This window comes from Echinococcus granulosus (genome assembly GCF_000524195.1).
Source record: "Echinococcus granulosus chromosome Unknown EG_S00123, whole genome shotgun sequence".
Lineage (NCBI taxonomy): Eukaryota > Metazoa > Platyhelminthes > Cestoda > Cyclophyllidea > Taeniidae > Echinococcus > Echinococcus granulosus.
This window is the reverse complement of record NW_020170503.1, coordinates 213770-216150: the sequence shown is the minus strand read 5'-3', so window position 1 is coordinate 216150 and position 2381 is coordinate 213770. Positions and strand designations below refer to the sequence as shown.

The following is a 2381-nucleotide window of genomic DNA, read 5'->3' as shown; positions in this document are numbered from 1 at the left end:
TTGGCGAAAGAGTCGGCAGTCACATCTATGCTTTTAGCTAACCGTGAAGATGTATATAGAAGTCCTTAGCAATTTTACAAAATTGAGCCTAATGAATCCAGTAGAATGTTCAAAATTTATGCCCTTCCTTTTATCACCTTTTCGTTGTTTAACTGTGTGATCAATTTGGCCTCTGAAAGTGGAGTTGTGTGCCCTCAAGTAATGAGAATAATATTTAACCATAGCTTTGGGGGCAATCGTCTTTTTAACATAAAGAGGAAAATAAAGAAAATAATGAGGTGCTATATCCTATTCCTCTACCCGAATTTGTGCTCATAATTTCAAAACCACATCAGCCGCCTGACTTAATAGTATTGTGGCAGACGGGACAGAATTGGAGTTTACTATAAGGCAGAAAATAATGTCCATTGTAGGCATCGGAAGTAAAAGTGTTTGGGAAATAACAAAGCGCATTAACTTATTGCCATGCAAATAGGTTTCACCTATCTTCAAATCTCAAATGTAGTATACAAATCTTGATGAGTGTAAATTTTATTTATATTTCAGTGAATTATCTCTATAGTGGAAGCTGTTGAGGCATTTGTAAACTGTGTAAATCTCATTCAAACATAACCACACGTCTGTAATTTACTTCAACTGAATTGTGATGCATTTTACCCACAATTCTCGTAAAAGTTGCAGGATAAATTTTGCAGTAAAGAAATGGATTATGTATGTTTGCATGTCGAAGTGGCCACCCCATCATGGCGATTGCGTGCCAAAGTCAATTGGGCAGGTGGAGCTTCTACCCACTTATGTTACAGGCGCCACTGTGAAATTGCCTCTTTTCTTCGACAATCAGGAGGGTGCATCCAAGAACTGGACGATACCAAGAATTGCGTCTAACACTCCCGTCTGCCCCGACCACTACGATTGTTGCTCTGAAGTTGCCTTACCATACCTCCCTCATTTTGCCGCATCACCGATTCCGTATTCAGTGGATATAGACAGTTTGAAAGAGTATTGCGTTACAATGAAGAAGAGAAAAGTGGTCTCAAGAATCGCCGTGCAAGCGGCATTAACTGTGCTGTCAAAAGTAATGGATGTGTGAATAGGGTCAACCCTCATGCGTCGGGTGAATACGATGCAACAATACACGGCTTTAAGTAAAAGCAGTGTGATATGTAAGTTAAGACTTTCAGCTATTTTGCCAGGTTCTCAAAGGCATCGAGGCTCACGGCAACAGCAATGCCGTCACTTCACAGCAGCAGCACGAAACGAACGCTGTTGTCACCACGCCCATTCCTGTGCTCCAGTTTATGCGTAAAATCCACATTCAAGTGGTTCCCTCTCGCATGAAGCCAACAATTGTTGGTGTTATAAAGACTCTGGCCAGGAAGCAACCAGCGTCCTCATAGACAGACCCACCTCCACAGACACAGTCACTTCCACATCTACATGTACACGCCCACATACGAACCGACAATATCACCAAGAACGAGTCGAAAGTCAGTGCTCTGCATCTGCATTCATGGCTGAGGTCAAAAATAACAAAGCGTTTGCCCTTCTTCCAACCGTGTCAGGACCAATCTGCTTAAACACGGCAATGACGTGGGCATAAATGACTGAGCAAAACTAACCACATCGAATTTCTGACCAAATTGAGGCGATGTTTTGTACACAAATTGGCAAACACAGGACAGACTTTGGCATAGGAGACTCAGCTAGTCTCATCTCATTCATAAGCTGACAAAATTGTGCCGAACTTTCGCTTACCACTTGGATCAACGCGCGTATGACTATGGTGTAGATGACAGAGCTAATCACATCTCATCCATTTGCTGACCAATTTGACTCCCTCTCACTTATTTTGAACTGCCTATGCAGTTGCATTTTTGGTGACTTGGCCGTCACTTAGGCAATGATTTAGGTGCGTATTTTTCAATATTTGGTCAACTTTGACAAGTAGTGTATTCTTAAATCAGTTGTGAAGGTTTTAGCAGGCACGCGTCGTGATTTGACTAGACCGGGTTGCTCGACCCGTTGAACACTTGCCTGGGTGTAATTTACTCCATCCAAATCGGAGCAGACATTGGAGGAATAACTTCTCAGTCGTGATTCAGCAAAATTAATCAGGTTTTCTGAAGTTACTTTTTTAAAGCTCTTTTGCTTATCCCCTGCTGTTGTGCTTGAATCTTCTCTCCAACCAATTGTTATTTTATATTTGATTCACTTCTGGAATGCTTTTATTATTATTCTAGGAAGCTGGGTGATAGTTGGCAAGTGCGCTATCATTCATGTGCAAATTGCCTATGAAACGCTTGATTACAAAGAAACCGTTGGCTGAAACTGACGCTATTGTGCTAATGGTGATCCGTGTTTAGTTGTATGGAATGAGTTTA

The 2381-nt window shown here is 41.6% G+C and overlaps 1 protein-coding gene across 1 annotated transcript in view; it reads right to left on the bottom strand. All coding sequences in view use genetic code 11, as the record gives it.

Moving 5' to 3' along the window:
• EGR_08910 (hypothetical protein) overlaps window positions 1-2381 on the bottom strand; it is a gene marked incomplete at both ends in the record, with an annotated part of 9510 nt that overhangs the window by 5354 nt on the left and 1775 nt on the right. The window contains one exon of the mRNA XM_024498159.1: window positions 79-240. Coding sequence (XP_024347444.1) covers window positions 79-240 — 162 coding nt within the window. The remainder of the gene's footprint in view (window positions 1-78; window positions 241-2381) is intronic.